The sequence below is a fragment of the Protomyctophum parallelum genome (assembly GCF_964188405.1).
Source record: "Protomyctophum parallelum genome assembly, chromosome: 13".
Lineage (NCBI taxonomy): Eukaryota > Metazoa > Chordata > Actinopteri > Myctophiformes > Myctophidae > Protomyctophum > Protomyctophum parallelum.
In genome coordinates, this window is record NC_139708.1 from 7872341 (window position 1) to 7898455 (window position 26115).

At 42.5% G+C, this 26115-nt stretch overlaps 2 protein-coding genes across 2 annotated transcripts; both read left to right on the forward strand.

Annotated features, from left to right (window-relative positions):
- The first annotated feature begins 188 nt into the window (after positions 1-188).
- wipf2b (WAS/WASL interacting protein family, member 2b) lies at positions 189-14278 on the forward strand. Its single transcript, XM_083778872.1, has 8 exons — positions 189-349; positions 1563-1657; positions 3104-3236; positions 6301-6426; positions 7543-8166; positions 8887-9108; positions 9774-9875; positions 9970-14278. The coding sequence occupies exons 2-8, from the start codon at positions 1592-1594 to the stop codon at positions 10020-10022; spliced, it is 1326 nt and encodes a 441-aa protein (XP_083634998.1). The 5' UTR covers positions 189-349; positions 1563-1591; the 3' UTR covers positions 10023-14278.
- Positions 14279-14802: 524 nt separating this feature from the next.
- utp18 (UTP18 small subunit processome component) lies at positions 14803-25733 on the forward strand. The gene is made up of 13 exons (XM_083779900.1): positions 14803-15178; positions 15959-16110; positions 16912-17007; positions 17661-17722; positions 17990-18099; positions 18754-18879; positions 19234-19408; positions 19839-19939; positions 21429-21519; positions 22262-22385; positions 22729-22903; positions 23456-23598; positions 24402-25733. The coding sequence occupies exons 1-13, from the start codon at positions 14954-14956 to the stop codon at positions 24424-24426; spliced, it is 1605 nt and encodes a 534-aa protein (XP_083636026.1). The 5' UTR covers positions 14803-14953; the 3' UTR covers positions 24427-25733.
- Positions 25734-26115: the final 382 nt, after the last annotated feature.

Here is a 26115-nt window from a genome sequence, read left to right on the forward strand (position 1 = left end):
CCACATGCATTGTTGCAGTAGTATTAATAGTTATTATTATTAAAGACCATATTATTATACAGTAGAATATAAATACATATCTATAATCATAATTTAATCATTCTTATTAGCCTTTGACGGACTGATGCATCATGCATGCAGTCAGAGAGTGTCTTGTCATCATTTCACAGTGGGGTGCAGCAGCAGTATTTCCTCTCTTCTCTTAGAGATCCATGATGATGGCTACTGAATGCAGCTAAACACCACCACAGCTACAACAACATTTTAACAGCAGTTTAATGATGGCAATAATGAGTTAAACTTTAAAGAACCAGATCTGGAACCCATGGACCTTCTAAACACATCACAGGTCGGTTCATTATGGATGCTCGTTGTTTTGAGGAATGTGCGTTGATAAATGTCCCCCCCGCTGCTTTTATTGTTATGAAATGTTATTGTTATGATGATTATAGCGCCTGTTCCACCTCATTTAACAGCTGCTTATTTATCCTCTCGGTGTTGTGATCCGAGAGAGAATCTTTGAGGTTATACCAGTGTTCATAACGCTATAACAGTGTTATAATATAATTGCTATAGCTGTCTGTCTGTCTGCAGACGTGATTTCCCACTAACCAGCCAGGCCATTATTGATGATGGCGTGTGAAGCTAACGATGCTAACTCGGCTAGCTTGCAATAAACCCAGGGCAACTTGAGCTGGCATTGTTTTAAATGTAGGCTATAATACGTTTTATTTTATGTCATTTAGATGGGTTTTATTGTAGAAAGTTAGCTTTGCAACCCCGATGCACTGCTGAGAACAAAGCCCATGCAATGGAGGTTTCGAGAACGAATCATACACTGGATAACAGTGTTAGCTTACTATAGCTCTGGTTTTAGTTGCTCAATTTAGCTAAAGAATGTGAATTCAGTGATTACATTACACCTCTTTATCATGGTAGCGGGGGTTGCATTTATACTGTGGTCGGGGACCCCCAGAAGTCATATGCTATGTATATACTCTTCCTGTTGATGACTTATTGTATGTTGTATGTCTTGAAATGTCCTGATTGAATACCATAATGGAATCAAGCCCTTAGGACCTTTTAGCAGCATTGTATAATCGTCTACTACTGTAGCCTACTATATTTCAAACTCTTAGTGTTAATAAAGTATTCAATCAATCAATGCATATATATGGGTTCCAGAAGGTCCCCAGCTAAATTAGTTAATTTCATCAAAATCAGTTTAAACCTATCCAGCTTGTAGATCAGCCCAGAGTGTCATTACTCTCTTACTACTAGATTACTCTGGACGCTCATAACGGTTTGAACGGTTTAAATATTTTAATAACACACATCCTGTATAGGGATCGCCAGCTGGCACAAAACCTTTTCAGATGGGGATCCGTTGCCAAATGCATATTAATTTGGGGCTTCTAATTGGCATGATATAGGAATTGCTGTTATAGGAAGTGTGTGTGTGTGTGTGTGTGTGTGTGTGTGTGTGTATGTGTGTGTGTGTGTGTGTGTGTGTGTGTGTGTGTGTGTGTGTGTGTGTGCGCGTGCATGTGTGTTACTTACAGGTCAGGACCAGGGCAGTATAAAGAGCAGGATGCCAATCCCTCCCCCGCCCCCTCCCCCCCCTGCGGGTCCTCCACCTCCGCCCACCTTCAGTCAGGTAACACGCACACACACGCACGCGCACACACACACACACACACACACACACACACACACACACACACACACACACACACACACACACACACACACACACACACACTCGCTCTCTCTCTCACACACAATCACACATTGCCTTTGTTTTGTTTTTATTACCCAGTGTCCAAAGGGTGAAAGTGCATTGAAAGTTCTTGCCGGAACTATACACCAACGTTCACCTCCTCATTGTGTTTTCCTCATTCATGCATCCCTGAACACATGCATTCAACTTCTTTGTGCCTGTACACCTTACACACAATAGTGTAGAAATTACAATCACATGAAAATATAGAAAATTATTTACATTTATGATCTATATAAGGCCCTTATATGGTTTAAGTCAAGACAACAAACAGTATAGTTTAGACTCAAGTGTTTGTAAACTAAGCATTGGTTTTTCAGACTGTCCAGGAAGGAACCAAAGAGTAAATTGGTTTCCCGTAAGTGTGTGCGTGTGTGCGTGTGTGCGTGTGTGTGTGTGTGTGTGCGTGTGTGTGTGTGTGTGTGTGTGTGTGTGTGTGTGTGTGTGTGTGTGTGTGTGCGTGCGTGCGTGCGTGCGTGCGTGCGTGCGTGTGTGTTTGTGCATGCGCGTCACGTGAAAGTGTGCATGCACTAAAAAAACACAGCTCTGCCATTGTCCTCTTCCTTCCTGCTTTCATCCACACCTCATTAGATGTGTGATGGATCTTTTGTTTGAGATTTCAAAACATCTTGGAATGGATACATCATTCCCTTTTTACAGCAGACATTCTTGATTTTCTACTTTCTTTCCGATTTACTTCACATCTTTGATTACACTGAATGTTCACAGCACCAGCTTCAGGCACGGAGGGAAAACAAAGGCATGCTTCGTATATGAGTTTAGATTGACTGCAGGTATGACTTTGGAATGGTCTTGAGTGACACCCACGACTCCAGTTTCACATGAGATTACATAATGTTATATTGACTTACTGTAGGGCTGGGCGATTTGTGCAAAATCTAATATCACACTCATTTTGACCAAATCGACATCTACATTGTGTTTTAACATCATTTTTATTTTATTATTAAGGAATGTCACAGGAAGATAAATATCAGTAGAAAAACAACAAAAGGAAAACCAAACTCACAAGACAAACATAAACCCAACCACCCAACCCCCTAACCCAAAAAAGTAAAAACACAGTAATATCATATTCTGCCGATTAATACACATTTTTATCTCCATTTTTCAGAATTTGTCCATAATAGTGAAAACAGTTGATCTACCGGTACTAGATCTGCTATTTTAACATTTTCTTTACACATTTAGAAAAATAATTAATACCAGGACTTTTTGTACCCCCAACCCTCTCAACTACCTTTCCACTTCTCCCTCGACCCTCCCTGTCTTTCTCTGCTGCAACCCCACCCAACCCAACAGGCCAACACCACCCCTCCCAAGCTGAACCGAGCGGAGGCCAAAGGTCGCGGTGCCCTGCTCTCCGACATCTGCAATGGCAGCCAACTGAAGAAGGTGGCGGTGGTGAACGACCGCAGCGCTCCCCTGCTAGAGAGTAAGACCCAAACACCAAAGACAGCTACAACACCAACAACAGCAGTAGATCACCCATACATTCGGTTATACCAATACTTAAGTCAACCAAAACAGCAACAACCGCAGCCGTCCTCCCCGGAAGAGCAGAAGAAGGGGACCAGCGATAGGAGCGCTCCCATATCGCTGCTAGAGAGTAAGACCACACAATGTACTGTACGCACCGATAGGCTGTATGCAAGATGCAAAGTTGTATCTAATTTGGATCTATTAACTTATTGTAGCCAGCCTTTCCATACGTTCCCTGTCCAAAATCGTATCCGCCGGGGGGGGGGGTGTTGTTCGTGAATGATATGACTAGCTGTTTGCCAGGATAGACAGCTGAGGCGTTAGGAGGGCGGGGCGAATCAGGGCGATACATACGTTGATGTTGATATATTGTATTGGGGCAATTATATGTATTTTATTGTTTTTATTTGTCAAAAATAGCGATATAGAAGGCCACAGCATGTCACATTGTGACGTGTTGTGCGCTTAGATTGTCTATTTGTGGATTTAAGTATAAAATACCATGAATAGACACTTTTCCCACATCTAGCCAAATCTAGTGTCATATCACGATAGCGATCTATAATCGACAGCTCGGAGGGCCCAGCTAGGGCTTAGGAAGTCACAGTGCAAGATTCAGAAGGTTAATATGGAATCATTCATTTTGATATTATTTCTGACTTACTGTATGGTTACACCAATGTCATGATAAAAACACAATTTATCTAGCCCAAACAACTTTTAATGCCATTTGAAAGCAAGAGCCTCTGTAACTAGTTTAAAAAACTGAATTAAACTCTAGTGAATTCATAGGACATACATACTAGTAATAAATAAGGTCTCACGTAAACCACTGAATACTGCTCATCATAGTAGCTTCTGCTTAAACGTGTGGATATTCGCTTTCACATGCACGTATATGCACTTATAAAATAATATGCAAAGGTTTGATGCAAAGAAAGAGCAACTCTCCCCGTAAGAAGCTAGACTACTTGATCCGCTCTGTCTCAGGTGAAATATCACAGCTGGGAGTCAGGATAGCACGTCACGTTGCTTTCGGTATATTGAACAACATATAAGGATTAGAGCTGAGGAAGTTTGCCTCTCCAGGAATATCATGCTTAATTTATGCTCCATTGTACTACTGTGTCGCTTGCCCAAAATAGCGATATATAATGCATTGTAGATCGGCTATTTTCAGTGATCGACACCACCATACGACAAAGTATAAATCAGGCAGGCTTCACGCATTTGTTAATTGAAATGAATGCATTTCAGCAAGATACTGAGTTACAGTAAGATACTGAGTTACAGTAAGATACTGAGTTACAGTAAGATACTGAGTTACAGAGTTACAGTAAGATACTGAGTTACAGAGTTACAGTAAGATACTGAGTTACAGTAAGATACTGAGTTACAGTAAGATACTGAGTTACAGTAAGATACTGAGTTACAGAGTTACAGTAAGATACTGAGTTACAGAGTTACAGTAAGATACTGAGTTACAGAGTTACAGTAAGATACTGAGTTACAGTAAGATACTGAGTTACAGAGTTACAGTAAGATACTGAGTTACAGTAAGATACTGAGTTACAGTAAGATACTGAGTTACAGAGTTACAGTAAGATACTGAGTTACAGTAAGATGCCTCATATCTTCATTAGGACATTGGTTCATGTCGGTCTGTTGGATGCATGTATGTGTTTTCTGTAAAGCTTCAATTTTGTGTTTTAATGTCACTGATTGATTAATGTCACCTCATAAATGCTTTATTATTATTATTATTGACTGCCATTCTTATACTTAACCAAATTATTATTTACTGTTTAACAAAGTAAAAATTAATTAATAATTTGTCTTAATTCTCAAATAATTAGGATCGGTCGAAAGGCCTTTTTTTTTTTGGCTAGCTCCCTATTTCCTGCATTCAAACTATATCATAGCATTAGAAAATGTATGTACGTACGCCGTTAAAGGAATGTTTGTTAGAAGTTCCTTATGGCAATATATAAATTGTTATTATTATTTCATAATAGACAAAAAGGACAAGTACTGGAATAGCTGGCAAGAAAAACAAAGTTGTAAGCATCCTGCATAGAGGCTATTGATGTCATGCTTGTTACTGTCTTTGTTCATGGACGTTTCCTTACATACAAAATACATCTTGTTGCCAGAGGGAATGCGCAGTTGAGCAGGTGCTTATCAAATGTCTGTTGTTGTTGTCCAGTTTGATGTCATATGAAGAGTGTCTGTACAAACGGATATATTTCATTCCAAATTGAGACGTCTCATTGCAAGCTGATCGATAAGTAAGTTAGGTGAGGTCACAACAAAGCTAAGGGGAGTGAGATATTATTATTTAAAACAAGACATTTCAGTTATTTTAATTGATAGTTTAATTGACCGCATGGAAGATATATTTAAGCACCTGGTTCAAACTACAGCATGTGTGTGTGTATATAGTATAGTACCTTAAGGCTTGATACTGCACAAATCATATAGCTTCACTGGTTTCACTTTTTGCATTTCAATCTCAATATATTTTGCAATACACATTGATGTGATGTTTTACACACAGAATAAATTCATTTTAATCAATCACCACCCTCAAATGAAAGATTTAAATCTCTTGCAAATTATATTGGATTGGCATTTTTAGTTTTGCAATCTCCTGCATATAATTGTTCACCCTAATAATATCTTGTATTCTATTTTACTGTGTGACATGTTTTACCACTGTTTGTCTTGTTGTGCTGTCCTTTTGATGTCAAACGGAGCTGCCTGGGGCCGTAAACGATTCATTAAATTTTACTCATCTCACTGCATCTCATCTCGTGTCATCTCATCATCAGACATACAAAAATACATGACATAGCACCGTGGCATGCTCTCACCACATCTACCCATTAAGTAGCATTCATACGATAGTAAGTGAAACTGTAGTTGTAGTCGCAGTGTTAGCATAGCATAGCAATGCTAGCAGTTTGCTGGTAGGGCCTCGACACTTTGACTTAATGTCCAATGGTTGTGGTTCTCAGAGTCTAAAGGAGGTGGTTCTGGTGCCGGGTCAGCCAATGGCAGTGGAGCAGGAAGCCCTTCGGGCTCTGTTCCACCAATCGGAGGACTGTTCCAAGGAGGCGTTCCCAAACTGCGTCCAGTAGTGGGTGAGTAGCTGATTGGCGAGCTTACACTAGGTTCATGTGTTTGGTCCGACGGAGCATTGGTCCGAACGACAACCTACCTCAAACCCTCACCCTAACCCTAACCTCCCCCGGGGCAGCACACCTAAACCTAACCCCAACCCTCTCCTGACCCCCAGCGCACCTTGGACCAATGCTCCTTCGAACCAATGGTCCGTCGGATCATAGTATGCCTCCCGCTTACACTGCCATAAACTTTAGTTACTTAGAATAACTAGTCTTTACCCGTTATAGATATTTGCCCCCCTGGTCGCATTTTTAATTCACTAATAAATTCATTATTAATCATTAATGTGTCAAATCGAAAAAAGGGCTCCGTTACGCCCTCCATATTCATATGGTCAATGCCTGTGTGAAAAGTGGGAGCGATTGGTGCAGGCAATGAGGAGATAATGCTTTAATGCTTTGTTTCTGACACACACACACACACACACAGACATTGTTAGAATTATAGTATGATATATCTTTAGGGGCACGGTGGCACTGTTGGTTGTGCTGTCGCCTCACATCTAGAAGGTCCTGGGTTTGATTCCCGCTGGGGACGCTGGGGGCGTGTTCTCTTTTCCGCGTCATCAGTGCCCATTCCCCAGGCGGGGTTGGCGAAAGGGCCTTTCTGTGGGGAGTTTGCATGTTCTCCCCGTGTCCCCTAGGGTAGGTACCCTCACAAAAACATGCAGTAATCCTGCATGGTCTCTAAACTACCCCCCCCTGGCCAGCCGGGGCGCCTGATGGAGGGGAAAGGAACTGGTTGGAATAACTCTCCCCTTTCAGGTGAAAAGAAGCAGCTTGGACTCCTCATGCATAGAAGGAAGCATGAGGTCAGTCCACTGCCCCCCCAAGTTGGCAGAGGAAGTGTAGCGCCCTTACACTAGATAATTGACACTGGGTGGAAAAAATTGTGGGATAAAATTTAGAGGAAAGAAATAATATATTTTTATAGTTAGGGCCTAAATGGAAGCATTTGGTAAATGGTGCTATCCCTTTGACTGTACTCTGTTATTACATTTATGTTCAATAAACTATTCCATCAGTCAAACAATAGTCATCGTTCTTGGTCTCACTGATGCATGCTTGTTCCAGATGGATCGACCGCTCGCTCGCCCTCCACCCGAGCCGCCGCCCCGCCCCGCCCGCCCAGCCATCGTCACGACGACTCGGACGGCCCCTCCTCCCAGGCCTCGTCGCCCACAGAGACGGCGCGCACCCAGCGTCCCTCCCTCCCCAACCTGGCCTCCTCTCCCTCCTCCTCTCCAACCGGAATGATGAAGCACTCCTCCTCCGCCCCTCCCCCGCCTCCCCCCCTCTGTCGCCGCGGCAACGCCCCCTCGCCTCCCGTCTCCTCCTACAACAGGGAGAAGCCGCTTCCGCCCACGCCCCCCAGCAACACTCCGCCGCTGCCCGCCAAGCCGCCGCCGTCGCCCGGCAACAGCAGACGACCTCCGACATCCGGCGGGAACCCCGCCTCTTCCTTGGCTCCTCCCCCTCCGCCGTACCGTGTGGCCAACGGGCCGTCCAGCCCCGAGGCGGCGCCCGAGCTGCCGCAGCGGCACAACTCGCTCAGCAACAAGAGGCCGGCACCTTCGCCGGGAGGCCACACCCCCACTAGAGGCCCCGCCCCTCCTCCCCCTCCCTCCCCCACCCCCTCCCAGCAGGGAGCCAACAGACCACCTCCCCCAGTGAGGGAGGCCCTAGGAAGAGGAGCCGGTAAGGACTTTATTAGCACTTTATTTAGTAAAGTGCTAGCAGTGACACTGAGCAAAGTAGATGCAAGTAAATGAAAACAAAACGGTAAAATAAAAATAAATTATAATCAATTAAAGCTAGCAGTGCATATGCACACAGTCACATTTTAAACACGGTTACATTCCAGGTATTTGCTGTAGCTGACACAAGGTTTGCTTGTGAAGTTGAAGCAGGAAAATCCGCGCACCAAACAGCTCCTATAAGGTTTTTCAATCTGCTGTGAAAAGCGACGTTTGGAGCAAACACAGGCCCACAGCCTCAGAAGTCTTAGGATAAGCCTGTGTTCGCTCGAAATGTCACTTTTCTTCCAGATTAGAAATCCTTTTAACGGGAGACATTTGGTGTGCGGCTTTTTCTGCAAGCCATCTAATGTGGTTTTGAAATGGGCACACACTTGCTCTCATGGACCACAATGGAAATGGTTTATCCTTTTGACAGATATGTACATGTATACAGATAAGTACTTTATATGTTCATATATATCTCTGCTGCAACAATACTGCCTCATCAAAGTTGGTATGGACACTTGAATATGTATTATATTATCATCACTATACCCAAATCCAGCTCAAGTGGAGTTTTTGACCATTAATGTGGCGAAAAATAGACAGACAGATAGATGATTTTTGTCAGTAAAAACTGTTCTCAATGAAAACATGGTGTATGTAACCTCCCATGCAGCTCCACCAGTACCAGGCCAGCCGTCGTCGAGGGGCGGTGGGCGCGACGCTCCGCCGCCGCCTCCTCCTCCGTACAGGACGCACGGTAGCCCCTCCCTGTCTTCAGACCCACCCATGCGGGGGAAGCCTCCTCCTCCCCCCTCCCGCACCCCCGCTGGGCCTCCCCCGCCTCCCCCTCCCATACGCAATGGACACTCCCCCTCTATCCCTCGTTCCTTTGTCGGTGAGTCTGCCTAGTGCCTACCTGTCTGTCTGTATGTATGTATTTCCATCTAGCCACCTCTCTGTGTTCTCTCTCTCTCTATCCACCTGTCTGTCTGTGCCTCTGGACCCTTTTCCACCCTTCTTTGGTTCTAGAACTGGTTCCGTTCTAGATTCTTGGAGCCTTGGTGCTTTCACGGAACCGGTAGCCATTTTTTGGTTCCATTTCTGAACCAACTTTTAGGGTTCTGATTCTGAACCAATTCATTTTCAGTGGAAACACTCTCTGAACTGGTTCAATATTTGGCGGGGGTAAAGACCCCAACCGGTTCAAGCCTGGTGGAAAAGGGGCCTGTCTATTTTATCTGACACCTGTCTGTATTCTCTCCATCTACCTTTCTATCTGCAGGTATGATTTATGTATATAATTAATAATCAACCATATCAATTTGTCCAGATGTATCTTTGCCGTGTTTGAACAGAGACAACAAACCACTCTGACTAAAGATAAAACTATGGAAAACTGTCCTCTGCTTCTAGCCTTCCTTCCTTTGTCTCCTGTCCTCCCCCCTACGTCCTTCTCCTGCTCTCTCCCTTTCCCCCCCTTCCTCTCCCTCCTCTTCTTCTATTCCTCCATTTCTGTGCATGTTCGCTGACTGACTTCTACTCATTTATCTCTATTTCCAGACGACTTTGAGTCCAAATATTCCTTCCATCCTCTGGATGACTTCCCTGCTCCGGATGAGTATCGGCATTTTGCCAAGATCTATCCTAGCAAGGCCAATAGAGGTATGAACACGCACGCAAGCACGCATGCATGCACACACCGCACGCACACACCCCCACACACACTAACGTGTCATGTTTTTGTGTTTGTTCTCAGTGATGAGAGGAGGCCCTCCCCCACTGCCTCCCCCTCCTCCGTTGGGGAGGTGAACGCTGAAATAACAGGACCTACCACCTAAGCAGGAAAACACACACACACACACACACACACACACACACACACACACACACACATAGAAGCACTTATATATATACACAGACACATAATGCATACATACATGGAAACGCATGCAAACACACACATGCACACACACACACACACACACATGCAGACGTGCATATAAACACATCATCATCATCTATCTCATCTACAGCATCTGGCTTCTAGCCTGTCCACAAAGACTCGCCAACGCTCACTCTCTATTGGCTACAGTCCCGGTCTGACAGCATGACGGACAGCTGGGAGAGCCATTCTAACGTGTCATTCATTCCACCGCCCTGGGATGGGGTAAATAAGGATAAGAGACTTTTTGAAAGATCATACATTTTATTTTTTATTCGATACAAATGGAACTGGACATTTAACAGAATGAGAACTTTTAAAAGATTATTGCGATTTTGAAAGGAGGACAATTAATGCTGGATTACCAGAATGACTTGTAACGCCTGATTTAGTGGTTTGTGGAAATAGCAGACCTACAAGCTCATCACGCGTTGCGTCGGTGTGCAACACCCAAACACGACTAAGTATAAATGAGTCATAGCTCTGCTGCTGTTGGGGCTTTTCGGTCTGGCCAACCTGCCTGTTATGTTGTCTCGGAGCTTTTCTGGCTATCGTGGCATTGGAAGTACAGTGTGGTAGCCCACGGCGGTGCAGTGCAGGGCAGAGCCCTATGTATAACGAAACATAATTCAGGAACTAACGGAGGCTTCAGTGGATTTGGGGCTCTGGCTGTAGGATCGCGTCATTGGCACTGATTTTTAAAAAAAAAGATTATTTTCATGTGTTTGCTGTATAAATCGTTAATGAAAAGCCATTTTCTCTCAGCGGCAGGGTGGTGTGGTGGTTCAACAGGTCCACACGTCTCCACCCGTGTCAAAGTGCCCTTGCTCCAGCATCAATCGGAAAACTCGCCTCAGCAACAGGTGCATGTTGAGTAGTGTTAATATAACCATAGAGCTGGATATATAAGTTTGGTTAATCACTGAAGCCAACAAGAAGGCAGTGACGGTAGCCCTGAATAGTGGGGCTATAAAGTATGAGGGTTAATTTATGCTTTGTGCGACAAGTGTCGAACGATGTGTTGCATGACAAGTGTCGAACAACACGTTGCACGATGAAAGGAATGTATTGTGGAGGACCTTCGCAGAGGGTGTCAAAAGGTTTAAGCTTGCATAAAATGTTGCATACTCTGGTTGTAAAGAAAGACAAAGTAAGCTCTGTTACCATGGAGATGCACAAGTCTACATCCACTTCCGTGTTCATATGCTGCCTGTGAATCGCATAAAGTATCAATGGGCAAAACTTGGAACATCGTGAGACATGTAGTGCAACGTCTCTAATCCGACACTTTTATGCACAGCATAAATTGACGTTAAGCCTCCCCGTTTTAGAGACGGAATACAAGACTGGACCTTCCCGATCCAGCTCCCCCTGCCTCTCGGAGTAAAAATAGATGTCTATTTTATAGTTTTTCTCCCTCACTGTGTGTATGTCAGTTAAGTGCTTACTGGCTCCCGTTTGGGGCGAATATGCTCGGTATGAAGGAACAAGCACACAACAGCCGATGGGACTGTGGGATGGTCTTGAGCGACCGACATCTCATTGAAGAATGCAATAAAGACGAAACGTTTACGAAGCGTTCATCCGCAAGCCAAATCTGCTGCAGAGGAGATCCACACAACTGAGCATTTTTTGGACTCAGTCATCATTGCCACGGTATACCTTCCATTGTAACCACATACAGTACATCTGGATGGAGGTGTTGGTCATTAAGCAACCGAGGAACTATTGCAACCTCCTTCTTTGTCCCGACCGCCACAGACGGGCTTAACCGACGTGCACAGAAGGAGGTGTGATCATTTGGGAAGCGGATCACCCCCCTATGAATCAAGACTTTTGGCAGAACGCTAAATGGGTTTAAATAGTGTACCCAAATTGATAGGAAATCGTTTGAGGAGATTGTCTCCACAAAGTGCCAAGATGGGCAGAAGTGAAGTGGGGAAACACGTGCCGAACTAACCTCAATGGAACTTCACCCTCTCTCTCTGTCTCTCTCTCTCTCTCTCTCTCTCCCCCCTGCTGCAAGTTCTAGTCCAGGTCTGCTGGTCTCTTCCACACAGTCAAATCCTCAGTCTATGATTGCAACTCATTTAGTTACATTCCTGTACCCTCTCTGAGTTAAACTAACACTCACTCAGGATTTTACAGTGCATGTTTAGAGTGATGACTGGGGGAACATACCATGTTCAAGCCTTCCGTGTGCGTGATGATGGAGTGTTAGTGGTTAGTGGTTAATGGAGTCAGTGGTTGATCCTGTGGTCCTGCAAGCATGGGAATGTGCCCTCTGTCCTCTTATCACTGTCTTTCAAATCCTGAGTGTTCGTTTAACTCTGATTGATTGTCGTTGTGGGGCGGAAATATGTCCAAAACATACTTTTTAGAAAAAAGAAGGGGAAAAAAACAGTATTCCAATGGATCCAGTGTTGTTATTATTTAATCTCAAGCACTTGTTAATACTTTTCATTGGTTAAAACTCACAGACAGACTTGGCCACTTTCAAGCTGGTCAAGTCTACATTGGGCATGTGAACCAAAATAAAAACAAACTTAAGAACTAAAGGAGAGCCAATTCAAGCTCACAAAGAATCGCATCAAGATATGTCGTGAGCTTGTAGAGCGGCTATTTTTTCTACTTTCATGCAACAAAGTATTAAATGGGGGGTATTTGGTCTCTCTCTGAGTTAAATTAACACTGAGGATTTTACTGTGTACTTTGACAAAAAAGACTAAAATCTGATGCATGTTGTCTTATTTGGTACGTCTATCTGCGTTAAAGAAGCATGTCAGCTCAGCCTGCATACAGTGTTATGAATCTTAATGGACCTCTCATCATCTGAGGTGGTGGAAACCTTAAACATTTAACTGTCTGCCTGTTCATTTAACAGCCCTGTTCCGTTTGGGGGTGTCTCGTGTCTAAATCAGGTGACCTAACACTTTTTGTTCCCTCTCCGTATATCATAATTCTTCATCATGTTATATGGCTCAAATTTCCATATTAACAAACAAAAATCTAAATTAGAAATACTACATTTCCAAGACTAATTTCCTACTGACAGTAGAACATGGTGACAGGGACCTCCGGTCGGTTAAACTGTTATTCTTTTTTAACTCGCCCTTCATTGCTGGTATTTTGCCTTATTAAATGTTTGCTGTAAAACTGATTGATTCAGGATTTGTACTATAGACAAAAAAAAACTAAACAACAACAATGGAAAATCTGTTAACTGTGATTTAAGGGTGATTTAACACTCTTCATGGATAACGGTAAGAATACAGTAGTGATATTAGATGTTATTACATTACAGTGTAATAGGTTCATGAATGTATAAAGCTTAACTAACTAAACACGACATGGGAGCAGGTGGGAACTGTATAAGGCCATTAAAGCCTGGTTTATACTCGTACGACGGTGTCGCACGTAGAAAATAGCCGATCAGGGGACAGTCGGTAGTGCTGTCGCCTCACAGCTAGAAGGTACTGGGGTCAGTCCGTTGCTCTCCCCAGGGTGACAGAGGGAGTGTAGTGTAGATAGAAGGTACTGGGGTCAGTCCGTTGCTCTCCCCAGGGTGACAGAGGGAGTGGCCTCAGTCACAGCTAGAAGGTACTGGGGTCAGTCCGTTGCAGAGGGAGTGTAGTGTAGAGCCCATGATTACATTGGATCATTGACACTGGGTGAAAAAATGAGTTACAAAATCGTGGGATAAAAATGTAGATAAAAGAAAAGAAAATAGCTGATCTGCAAGCTCTCGATCATGTGTCATGCACGATCATAGAGTTGTCACGATGTGATCGGCTATTTTCAACGTCTTATGATATAATTTGAAATAAGCAGAATGCAGTGAGAGGTAATGGTAGTCTGTGTGCTCCTTGTCTTCCTCCCTCTCTCTGTCTTTCTGTCTGTCTGTCTGTCTCTCTCATGGATGATCTAACAAGAGTATTCTCTGTCACTCCCTTTGATTTGATGGCACAAGGTTATTTCAACTGGAGCTGATTCCCTCTCTGTCTCTCCCTAATCCCAAGAATTTAATCTCAATTATTAACATGCCCATTCACATACTTCTATAAACTTGGTCAGCTGTTGTCCAGCTAAATCTTAACAGATTAAAATGTCAATGTTTAAATCACTAAGGTGTTGTGAAATTATTATTATTTTTGCTTTTATTATACTATATTTGTATAGATAGATAGATCTTTATTGTCATTGTAACATGTACTTGTACAACGGAATTAAAAGTGCCAACCGAATGAAATCACTCAAATATATGAAGCTAAAAATCTATGAAATTAATACAACAAATACACACATTTTGTTATTGGACAACACCTATTGCACTCTATACTGTAGCCTACCTATAACAGCTGCAATTACATGTTTATTGCACAATAAGGGTATGTATTTGCAGCTGTTATCATCTACTGAATTTTGAGCTAAAGAAGTTAATTTACTTTGGACAGTTTTAATGTGGGATTGTGGACTGTTGTCCTGACTTTGAACACTAGGTGGCCTCACTTTTGTTTCCAAAATGACTCCAATGAATTATATCCGGGTTTAGGGGTCACGAAGCCGGAACCATGTGATGTACATCAAGAAGAAAAACAGTCCATGTGCAAAACTGGTCGCATGGGATTGGGAATAGATGTATTATTATATCTCTGTGATGGGAATTCGTTGACTCCAAACAAACAGTACATTTCTACACACATAGTGACATAGGACATCCTGGTGTACACTAATCAGCGTGTCTGCTTTCTGTAATATAGCAGTGCTGTTACATTTAGCTGTTTAAATTAATTTAAACATGGAAGACGTGATCAGACTCCCTGACACAGAAGACACAGGGGTGGACAGGGCTGCGGCCAAGAAGAGGAAACTTGCGATGAAGTTTGACCCCCAGAAAGAAGCAGACAAGCGTCGGGGGAACGTGAAGAAAGTGTGTATTCTGGGAGAGAGGGACCCGTCCATCAAGCTGTTGGAGGATCTGGTGTTCGGAGCTGAAGACGAGCTGGTGGAAAACATTGTTCAGGTATATTTTATTCATGTCGTGGTTCTCTTCTCACATTTTTCATTTCAAGGACCCCTCATAGCTCTTGAGAGAGTGTACAAATGGACCAGCCAGATTACAGTGACATTTAGTTACTTTTAAGACTTTTTTTTCCTACTTTAAAGAAAAAATCATTACTGGATCAAGTAATCAACAACTATAAAAACTAGTGAAACATTGGTCAAATTATATTAGAAAGAAGGAGAAATTGTAATAATAGCCCGTCTGAAAGCTCACACGTCACAATGAACGCCTCGCATAAACTGTTATGAATGATTGCAATCTCTGTGGACCGCAGTATATCTCTAGAATGGCTGCTATTTCATACATTGCATGTATACATGAGACACACTTGATTCATCTGGCTGGCATTCTTATTTGTAGCACTCCTTGTTTACTTTCCCAATAATGCATAGCTGCCACTACTTGGGATCATTACCATTGATCCATTTAAAGGTTTTGACAGAAAACCTTGTAACTTTTCCACAAGTCACTGTCACTGACGGTACAGCTGCATTCGCAGCAGCACTTAACACTAAGCAATTGCACACAAATTGACGGGTGTATTGCAAACAAACACCAAGTGTGAGGTAATTGTAATCGCATCTGATTCATTACACCTAACATGCATACCGGTATTAATATAATACCATAACTACAGTATGTCTTTCCATGTCTTATGTCGTATGTCTTATGTTTAAGTTTTCTAATTTGTTGAATGAAGCAGTTTATTGATTCTATTGTCTCTTTCTCTCCCTCCAGGATAAACGACAGAACCATAGCCTGCAATTGGATGATGATAAAGATGATGGCCACGGGTCCAGCGAGTCGGAAACGGAATCAGAGTCTCGTCTGCGGGTCCCGACGTTCAGGAAACCTGCCTGGGAGGATGACGATGATGAGCATGAGGAAGAGTAAGTGTGTGTGTGTGTGTGTGTGTGTGTGTGTGTGTGTGACCTTTTTGGCTCAGGTTACCCCTGTAAATAACAATTTAACCCAAAACACCCCTCAATTACATGTTACTTACTTTATATTTACATATTTACGGTACGTAAATATGTAAATCTTTCCTCCTAAGATACAGTATGTGTCACAAGGGAAACTTGAAAGAATAGTACTGTAGTATCCATTACGACACATGAAAGAAAAGAAAAAAACTTCATACTTGACATTTAACCACCATCCCTATTTTGGAGGGCACATTCACCAAAAATAGCATATCTACAGTACAAGCTCACAGCGCGACACGTTGTGAGCTTGTAGTAGATCTGCTATTTTTGGCGAGGAGGTTTGGTGGTCCGTCTTACTAAGTAAGGTCTTAAGTGGTTAAACTGAAGTGGCATTGATACATTCCAAATATTAAGTATTCTGAATCTCGGCCACCCCTGGACTTGCATCACGGCACCCACTTTGAGAACCCCTGACCTCACCTACAGTATGACCCCCCCCCCCCCCCCCCTCACACATGCTAGCCTGGGAAGCATTTATTTTCGAGTTAATGATGCGGTCGGGAGCGGATGATATCTTACGTCATGTTGTAGTTACTGGTTTGTAGTCATCTGACAGGAACATCCGTATTACCAAAGGTAAGGGTGGTGGAAAGCCTGGTGATGCCAGGTTACACACATGCATGTGGGGTCATCATTTTCAACTCCTTCACTTCATCGTTCACCAGTTCCCTCTTGTCCCCTCCGTTCTGTCCCTCTCTCCATCAGGGTGGACATGACACATCGTTTCCGTAAGGACTTGACCAAAGGAACTGCGGAGGCGACCATGACCAAACAGAAACTACAGCAGAGAATGAAGGACCAGTGAGTGGAGTCAGACTGACACACTATAACTACAGATACACACAGAGTTGGCTTAAAAGGCTGAATTCAGCTTCTGTGACAGCTACATAGCTACAGCAAGATGGTAGTTGCGAACGCACTGAGCACTAACTATGAGACCCTGCAGATCATGTCTGTGTGTCTGTCTGTCTGTCCCGCTGTGACACCACCCGCCCGCCACCAGAGGGCGCAGCTGTAGCACACACACACACACACACACACACACACACACACACAAACAACCACACACACACACACACACACAGTAGAAAACTTAAAAACATTACTAACTAAAAAGAAAAAAAAAGTACGTAATTTATTCTAATTGTTGTTATTGCAATTTACGAGCTGCGTTCGCTTCCCGCGTTTGCGCTTCTTACTTGTTATTCTACAGTGCCAAGAAGTAATGATGTTTACACTTTGATTTATATTTCAAGATTTTGCACTTAATTACAAATCAGTCAAAACATTGGGTCTACTACTGATCTACTCTAGTCTAGGACACAACAAAATCAGGATTGATATCAGACTCAAAAATCTGGTATCAATCACTCTAGTTTCACCCTCTGTTGCTCTCCTGTCTTTCCTTAACCCCCCCCCCCCCCACACACACACACACACACGTCTGTCTTCAGGTTTCAGAAGGCCATGGGAGGAGCTCCCTCTTGGGCAGAGACTAAAGCCACAAAAAAGAAAGGTTAGAAAAACACCTTTAAGATGAAATTCTACTATTCATGTCAAGATGAAGGGGGAAATAAAAAAAAATCCCAATAACCAGAATACCTTCTTGTGATACTTATAAGCATCACGATATATATGTACGTATATTAATATTCAGGAGTGGGGAAAAAATCACCCGTCAAATTGTCTAGTGATGTTTATCACACTGGACTGTGTTGTGGTTTGTTTGGATATTCTGTCAAATTAAGTAAGACTCCACTAACTTCCTCTCTGTGTGTGTCAGCTGAGGAAGATGACGAGGAAGATGACCTAGACGAGGAGGACGAGAGCCTTCTCAGGACAACAGGGAACTATGTGGTGTCGTCAGACAGCCTGCCTTCAGGGATCCTACGGGTCAGTAGATGTGAGAGTCTAAGGTGGTCTTTACACAAGAATGGTGTTCATAGAAAACGGCAAAATAGAAAACGACAAAATAAAGTATCGTTTGCTGGTGTCCCTTTAGACGAGAATGGTGTTTTCAGGAGGTGAAAGGCAACAAAGTGAAACCACCTTCCAGAGTGGAAATCTTTGAGAACGCCGTTTTATCCCTTTTTCGTGTAAACAGGCAAAACGGTGAATCCGCAAAACTTATGACATCATGGCTCACGTTTGCTCACAGCGCATACCGGTATGTTTATTACATTAATGCAGAGCTCCTGAACAAGCCTCCCTGCTCGCCTACAAAGTGCTGCTCATCAGCGATGGTGAATGTAAAACCATGAATGAAATTAAATAAATTGTCATTAAAATAATTGCGATTTAATTGCATTTCTGTGGTTATGAATAAAATGTACAATTCTGTTTGGTTCTTAGGCATCGTAAACAAAAGGTGCTCAGGGCAGAAATGACAAATACCTTTATATAATTTAATAACTTTATACTTTTTTTCCCTCACTATTATCCAAAAACGAATTATGATTATCTCAAATAATTGCAATTGGGCGATTATGTCATAATCGTGACAGCCCTATCACAAGTATATGAATGTGGTGTTTGAATGTCTCTCAGATGAAGAGGTGTCTAAATGCCAATAACTCGCAACCATCAGACAGCAAGCTGACCACAGTCCAGTTTCACCCTTCAGCTCAGGTCATCATGACGGCAGGCCTCGACCAGGCAATCTCCCTCTTCCAGGTACAATATAAATGTCTTAATTTTGTGAGTAGTATTTTAAAGATGAGTTTACTGATGGGTTGATTTCTATGAAACTATAGCACATTGACATTGTTGCGGTCTCTTCATATTATCCATTTGTCATCATTCATCCACACCATCTCTTGGATTGCTCCAGTTTATTTTTAATTTTTATTTTTTATTTCGCAATTCTAGATTCATGTTAGATATTTCAATTGGAAGCAAGTTAAAGCTGCACTATGCAAGATTCTTAAGCCAAAATAAAAGCTTGTTAGCTTGCAGATCAGCTATTTTTGCCAGAGTTTTTAAAGTGGTTATAGGCCCTCAAGCTCCGCTGCTCATTTGGCTCCTCAGGTGGACGGTAAGACCAACCCCAAGATTCAGAGCATCAACTTGGAGCGCTTCCCCATCCACAAAGCCCAGTTCACCACGGACGGAGAGAAGGTGGTGGCCACCAGCCTCAACAACAAGATGTTCTACATCTACGACATGATGGAGGGCCAGGTGGTCCCTGTGATGACCATCAGAGGTGAGGAAGAGGATGATATGGTGGGTGGGTGTGGCCAAGATGGCCACCAAGAAAATGTAATCTGGTGCAGAATCCCATCTCTCCCCAAATTGTAAGACTGCAGATCTGGAGGAAATTCAAACTGGCAAAGTCCTATATATGCGTGTCATAACTCATATGTCTATGTTGTTGTTTTTTGTGCGGAGAGTATACATTTATACATCATTTTTCTTTTTCTTTACTTGGTAAAGTATGAATACATTCATATAATTTGAACATACTAGACAACTAAACAACATTAAGAGTGAGACTGTATTTAGTTCACACAGCGATGGATGACACAGTATTCTGGGCCTGGGCAGTATTCTGGGCACCTCTGCAAATGTAAAACATTTGCAGAGGTGCAGAGGAATGAACATGACATCCATGTGGTTTCTCTTGTGCGTTTCAGGTCTGAATGAAGCCAAGGTGAAGGAGTTCTCCGTTTCTCCAGAGGGAGATTCTCTGCTCCTCACTGGAACCCGTGGATACCTGCACGTCCTCACCTTAAAAGTAGGTTTACGTTTCACACCGTAGGTGTTTAGCTGATGGGTGACTTAGAAATGAGCTTTCGCTTTTTAGTGAGTAAATGGCAAATCAACCCTTCTTCATTCTCAAGTTGGTATTTATCTACTTAACGTCCAAATAAGGCCAATAAGTACCCAAATGCATCCTCCTAACCACACCAAAGGGTCAAGACAGTTTTAGCGTTGTCCCTGCGGTGTGATATGTCAATTTACAATTTACACTGTAGGCATTTAGCAGACGCTCTTAATCCAGAGCGACTTACATTAAGCAAGAACAAAAAGCATGGGAATACATCACAAAAAAGCATTTATCATGAAACATGCGTAAGCTAAGAAAGTAACAGTGGAATATCTATATTATGAGACTATACATATAAACTATATATATATATATATATATATATATATATATATATATATATACTACTATGCTATACATATTTACTATGGCGTGCTATGACTATATACAATGCAATTATAGTGCTGTCTACATAACATGCTATAAGTCTGTATCAAATGCTATCTAAGTCTACAGAAATGCTATCTAAGGGGTTAGGGTAAGTGCTACGGGCCATGATGGAGTCTGAATGTCCTGTTGCACGTTGACGTGCGTCGTCCCTAGTGATTCAACGCATGGAATTCAATGGCCCAAACCACACCAAAGGGTCCAGACGGTTTTAGCGTTAAATCCTTGCAACCGTTTGGACCCAAGGAGTTGCATGGTGACCCTTTGGTGTGGTTAGGGCTTTACTCCTCACATACACAGTATGTACTGCATAGGCAACGCAGCATTTTGGCTACAGTACTGTTGTGCTCTATCCTATCTGCACGCAACAAGAATTCCTCAGCCAATGGTGAAAAGGAAGGTACTTTCAGGATAGCCAAATAGCCTGGACTGCACTTTGAGAACCAAGAAAGCAAACTATATATTTTTTTTGCTACTACGACGTGTGTGTAACGTCATTTAAATAGCGTTCCGCCAGTTTAAAATATCACATTACACCCCTGATAAGATAAAATATCACATTACACCCCTGATAAGATCAAATATCACATTACACCCCTGATAAGATCAAATATCACATTACACCCCTGATAAGAGCACAGACGCAGATGCTCTACTCATGTAAAGATTTATTTTCCACTCATGGGTGGGAATTTTTTTTTCTAGGCACACCTTCTCATTGAAATGCATTGACCAGACGTCCCACTTATGGCCGGGTTTGGCGAGAATGGTTGAGCGAGAAAACCTGCATGCACAATAAAAAAAACGATTTTTGGTGGTTTAACTGGTTTCCCAGAATTATGCTCTATTTTATATAAAAATAGACGATCTATAAGCTCACAGAGTTTGTAAATCTGCTACTTAATGTTATGTTAATGTAATGTTTGATGACGTGTCCAAAATGGGGATGCCTGGTTGAAAGTGGTTAATGTGTTTGCTTGTTTGACGACAAATCTTGTGTCTTTCCCAGACAAAGGAGGTTGTTCGCAGTATGAAAATTAACGGAAACGTCGCTGGAGTCGCCTTCAATCGCGACGGAAGCAAGATCTACGCACATTCTGGTCCGTTTTTCTATTTGGGCGTGTCTGTTGTGTGTGGGGGTGGGTGTGTCTGTTGTGTGTGGGGGTGGGTGTGTCTGTTGTGTGTGGGGGTGCTTTCACATTAGCTGAAAGACCTTTGTATATTATTCACCATTATTTAAAAAAAAACTAAACTGAATGGGTGAATGTAATGCACAATCTATGTAAAGCGCTTTGGATACAAGCGCTATATAAATGCACCATTTGCATTTACCATTTATGGTTGTTGTTAAATGCCATAGCTGTGGCATAATCATGTCAAGGTCTACAACTGTATGGAAGTTAATGGGGAGGATTTATGTGTAATATATACTATACTGATTTTTGGGTTTCCTAGTAGTGTATGTGCGGAATTGCTAATCCATGTTATTTCACCGTGTTGGGAGAGACTGTGTTGGTCGGTCGGTCGGTCAGTGTGTGTCTGTCTGTGTGTGTGTGTGTGTGTGTGTGTGCGTGTGTGTGTGTGTGTGTGTGTGTGTGTGTTCGTTCGTGCAACAACTTGGGATGCCAAAAAAAGCAGCTAAACTGCTTGCAAAATTCTGTGCAATCTCTTCTATTACTGGTAGCTGCCAAATATGGCAAAGACACTGTTACGTGTAGTACGTGTACCTCTGAATTGTGTTTTATGTATTTGTCCAAGATTGGCTGACTACATATTTATTTATTTTACACTAATATTTTTGTGTGCGTGTGCGTGTGTGTGTGTGCGTGTGCGCGCACACAGAGGAGGGTGAGGTGTATGTGTGGGACTCAAGGAGCAGCCGTTGCTTAAAGCGGTTCACAGATGAAGGCTGTGTTCATGGAACCTCCATTGCTGCATCCAAGAACGGGCAGTACCTGGCCTGCGGGTAACAAACAAACAAACACACACACACACACACCAAAAAGAAATTGCCTCATCTTCTTTATTAAAAACATCTGGGAACACCTGTGTCGTTTTGGTTGTTGCGCTGTTGTTGTCGGGCAGAAACATCTTATCTCTATATTCTAACTTTTTTTCTTAGAGGTTTCCAACCAACAGGGACGATATATATATAGCACCATATGTTTTTAGAAGGCGTTCTTAAGATCGCCCGCAGGTCAAAATGGTTACGATGAAAAGCGGGTGAAGGCGGGGCGATTGAAGAAAATTATTACCAACAAAACAAAGACGGTAGATGTGTTCTGAAATGTGTTCCCTGTCCTCCTCAGATCCCAGTCGGGTGTGGTGAACGTATACTCCCAGGAGGCGTGTCAGGGCTCGGCCAATCCCAAGCCTCTGAAAGCGGTAAAGAACCTGCTGACCACGGCCACCTCCTTGACCTTTAGCCCCTCATCTGACATCCTGGCCGTGGCCTCCTCTGCTGAAGATGAGGCTGTGAGACTGGTGAGTCAGAATTCTGTGCTTCTCAATCTTTTATTTATTTCTCAACAGTTACAAACCTCTAAAGTGTCCATTTAGAACAGCCTCAATTAACCCTGAGGATCCCTGGACTGCACTTTGAGAGCCATATGTTTTGGCTAACGTGACTGTGACTTGTGAAACGAGTTTGATCTTTCACTCCACTGCCCTCGCGAGACCAGACAGGGGTTGGGTTGCTCTGATCTGATGGGGTGTGAAGTGCCTTTAACTGCTGGCTATTATTTTCCTAAGTAGCCAACCAACAACTTTTATGGTTATGTGATTCATTTAGAAGATATGGGTTATTCTTCTTTGTAAGTTATCCATCCATTTGAAGAGCTGGGTGATTTTCTAATACTTGTAACAGTGTCCATCTCTACAAGCTCACAACTCCACACTACTGCTACCCTACTAACTACTATTGTATTTCCGAACCTTGTAGTTACTGAGTAGTTACTACAAAGGTCTGTCTGTCTGTCTGTCTGTCTGTTGGACATCAATCTGACTTATCGTGTCCTGTGTTGTGATTTTCTCCAGGTCCACCTGGCCAGCCTGACAGCCTTCTCCAACTTCCCAGTGGCCAACAGGAAGGTGGTACACCGTGTCAGCTGCTTCGACTTCTCCCCAAACAGTGGCTTTTTCTCACTGGCTAACAACAAGGGCGTCGCCCCCCTCTACAGGTCAGTTGTACTGTGTAGAGGGGTCGTACATCAACCTCAGTGCCATATTAAGAGGGGAAGCTCGAGTACCTGAGACAAAAATTTTTTTTGTCTTTCATGCTTTAGTATCTTGTAATACCAATTGTTTTGGGATAAAATTCCATATGATTAATTTTCCAAGTATCCTATATAACTGTATAACATGTCTAATAACAACAACCAAACCACATGAAAATCGTTTGAGAATTCAGTGAGTTATGATTATTTCAACTTTAGAGAGATCTTCTGCTTCAATAGACTGTATGTACAGGGGGCGTACATTAATTAGCAGGCATTAGCAGGCATGTTCATTGGAGCTGTCGCTGGCTCCTAACAGCAGGAGCCAGTGTGGTATCTGTATGTATAGCGTGGTTAATTTTAGTTCAGCCACAATCTGCTTCATCCATCTGCATCTGATCATGGGTGATTTCACTTGAGCCACAAACTGGTTACTACTCCATCTGGTGGTTCAGACCACATATGGATGAAAGGGCAGGTAAAGTCCATGCAGACTGATGTGTTTTGTTTGTTTTTGTTTTTGCAGCCTTTTCTGCCGTTTTTCCAAAAAACGGCAGCATTGTGCAGGGACCTTAAACAGCTTGGATTAGGGCTTCAACTCTGTATAAACTCAGTGTACTGTATGCATTGATGTATGAATAGGTTGATTGGGATATACTTTATATACACATATCAAAAGACTTGATAACACTATTATAAACCTATGGATGTTTTTGCTGATTTTTATCATTGAATAAACCAATCTCTTTGTTTCCTTGCTCTTCCAGACTGCTGCACTACAAGGACTTCTAACAAGCAACGGGGTGTTGAAGAGGGAACATTCTGTTTGGCGTGTCTAAAAGGAAATATTCATTAAAGTTTCATGTCTTCGCTGTCGAGTGGAAACCGTGTATGCCCCAAACCGTTAATTTTCAGGGTAAAAATACTTTTCATTGGCTGAATATTTAAAAAACTCTACAAGCGGCCTCGGCCGCAGCTGAGCGGTCCAGGCACCTAGGCCGGTAATCCAGCCTGACGACATGTCGCAGGTTCGAGTCCCAAGCCTGTCGGCCTTTGCCGCATGTCTTCCCTCCCATCTCTCTTAAAAATATATATCTTTAAAATAAACTACAAGCTCACTATGCAACACCATGTGACTTGTGAGCTTGTAGATTGACTATTTTTGCTACTTTGGTATGACACACTTGAAGGAGGGCAATAACATGCCTATGGAGATAAAAGGTTTCTACCTGACAGCAAAGATATATGCATTTATGTAATGTATGCATACCTACGTACGTACATGCATGCATGCTGTACATAACTGAACGCAAGGAGTTGTAAAGATTCAAGATTCAATCGGTTGCATCTGGCCACATGACCACAATGGACTGTACCAGAGATCAAACAATCAACAGCCTACTGCTCCCCATAAGCCAGTGTTTCTGAAACGTTCTCATTTCTAGCACTCGCAGGTTTGTGTACATTATGGCCTCTGTAAAATCCTCAGTGCTGCTCATTGTACAAATGAAACAAATGGACCCTCAAGGGTTCATATTTTGGTTGCATTTGTAGTTTTGTACACTGAGTTACAGACCTTGAGTGTCCATCTGGTTGGTTCCTAACCATCAATTTATCCGTTTGAGAACCACTGCCACAAGCCGTTTGTCACAATGTGATTCCATTTTATTGTTTTGATAGTATTGAAGAACCAATACAATTTTTACTGTACATTATGGCTGTGTTTATTTAATGTATTTCAAAATTCTATTGTGCTAACATTGCTTACTTAGTGATGTTAAATAATCAACTTACGGTACTAATGTTTTCCCATAATGGATAGTTTTAGAGCAGGAGCAAATATTTATAAAGACATTTTTCTTTGAGATTATGAAGTGTTGAGATATCAACAGTCCACATACAGGGAGCTTTTATTGTTTAGGATGTGCCAAAGCCAAACCATACAACGAAGTAAAGAACCTGCAGGTGTGTTCAGAAACTTTTGACGTGCTCACTGCTCATGTCAGGAAATGCTTTGAAAGTCTGTCCAATCATGAACAAAATGAAAATAAGTAGAAATAGTCTGTTGGAGGAGTGTTCCTTCACACACACCCACATACACACACACCTGCTGTAGGAATGCCCCCTTTCCTGCCTGTCTTCTAGTGATCTAGTCAACCATTCAAAACATCCACATTGTCCTGACCTGAAACATCCACAAACACCTTGTTTGATACCTGATACTGGTGGAGAAGGTGTGTTGTTTGACCAGGTACAGTTATACAGTAATGCTAAAAGCCCTGATAGTTTGTTTCCATTGTGATCCCATGTTTTCAATTCAAGACTTGCACACAGTACATACAAAAAGTCATCAATACGAGTAGCTAGCTGTAGAACTATATTTACAGAAGAACAGTGTCCAGTTGTAAATTGGTGCTCTTTTATGGCTAATGTAGGCTATGCTAAATAAATAACCAACCCCTATTAAAGCATATAAATTAT